The 1,259-nt window shown below is 46.5% G+C and overlaps 1 protein-coding gene across 1 annotated transcript in view; it reads left to right on the forward strand.

Moving 5' to 3' along the window:
• The window catches only part of LOC119572414, a 4,555-nt gene extending 3,551 nt beyond the window's left edge, over positions 1–1,004 (forward strand). The window contains exon 4 of the mRNA XM_037919530.1: positions 243–1,004. Within this exon, the coding sequence (XP_037775458.1) occupies positions 243–604 (362 nt within the window). The 3' untranslated portion in view covers positions 605–1,004. The remainder of the gene's footprint in view (positions 1–242) is intronic.
• Positions 1,005–1,259: the final 255 nt, after the last annotated feature.

A 1,259-nucleotide genomic window follows, 5' to 3' on the forward strand; every position in this document is an offset into this window, starting at 1 on the left:
AAAATAAGCTTACCAAACTTTGCAAATATTATTATTATAGTTCTTTTTATCATCATCATCATAATAGTTGTAGTAATAATATAATGATTATAACAATAAAAACAACTATTACTATTATCATTATCATAATTTTCACCTTACTATCAAAATGTAGCTTTAGTATGGTATATATCGATCTTCGTAGCATCGATTCATCCTTTTACGAAATTCCTGTCTTTTAATCACATGTTTCCATCTTCCAGATTACGAGCTTGTAAACGAGGTGCGTGACAGTTCGTATCCTTCCAGCCTTTCCTTCCGCAAGAACACCAACGACCCTCACCCGTACGCCGTTCGAGTGCCCGCCCCCGTCAAGGTTGCTACTGCCCACGCCCGCGCCCAAACCCAAGCTGATGCCCAGGTCGGCGGCATCTCTAGCAGCCACCCATACGCCGTCCGAGTGGCCCGCGAGGCAACCATCCTCAGCCCCCAGCCCGTGGGCATCGAGGCCAGCGCCGACTTCAAGCCCATAAGGAGCGAGAGGAGATTGAATCCCGTCTTCATCCAGCGCATCCTGCCACGTCCCTTCGTCACCTCCTTCAACAGCAGGAGGAACTCGTCTTGAAGAAGTGAAGGGCTTGAGGAAGGTCGTCCGGATATGACCTAGTACCTCTGTCGCTTACGAAGCCATTGTACAAATACGAGAAGGGAGAGACCCTGGGAAGAGAGGTCCCCAGAGTGCTTTGACGAGCTCCAGTGACTGGAGGCGAAGGAGTGCGCAGATGAAGGGCGAAATCGGGGCCAGATCGCGATTACGCCAATGCTTTAAGAAGACTCACACAGACGAGTAAGTCCTGCCAAGGAGGACGTGTTCCAATTATAAGAGGCTTTTAGACCATGCTTTATTCGTATTTAAGCGGCGAGTCTGCCAGTGCGTGTGTGTATATATAACTGTAAATATTATTTATATAGAGTGTTTATCTAGTCACGGACAGGGCGTCCGCCTTTGAGAGGTAAAGTGAAAAGAATTCAGGAACAAGAGCAGCGTGAAGAGCTCTCCTGCAGGCATCCAGAAGTCCATTTCCTGAGACCCCGAAGACACTTCGTCGGGAGAACTAGGATGAAAAAGATTACTTTCGGTAGCTCCCATGTTTTACCTTAAAGAAGAGTAAGAGTGAGGAGTCAATACTAAGAAGGCTTTGTTGTAATTGCTTTTATTAGCATTCATTTTTTAATCACCACTCTCGAAGTCGGTTCCCGTGTCCGAATCCTTGGAATAT

Source organism: Penaeus monodon, chromosome 4 (assembly GCF_015228065.2).
Source record: "Penaeus monodon isolate SGIC_2016 chromosome 4, NSTDA_Pmon_1, whole genome shotgun sequence".
NCBI classification, from domain to species: Eukaryota; Metazoa; Arthropoda; class Malacostraca; order Decapoda; family Penaeidae; genus Penaeus; species Penaeus monodon.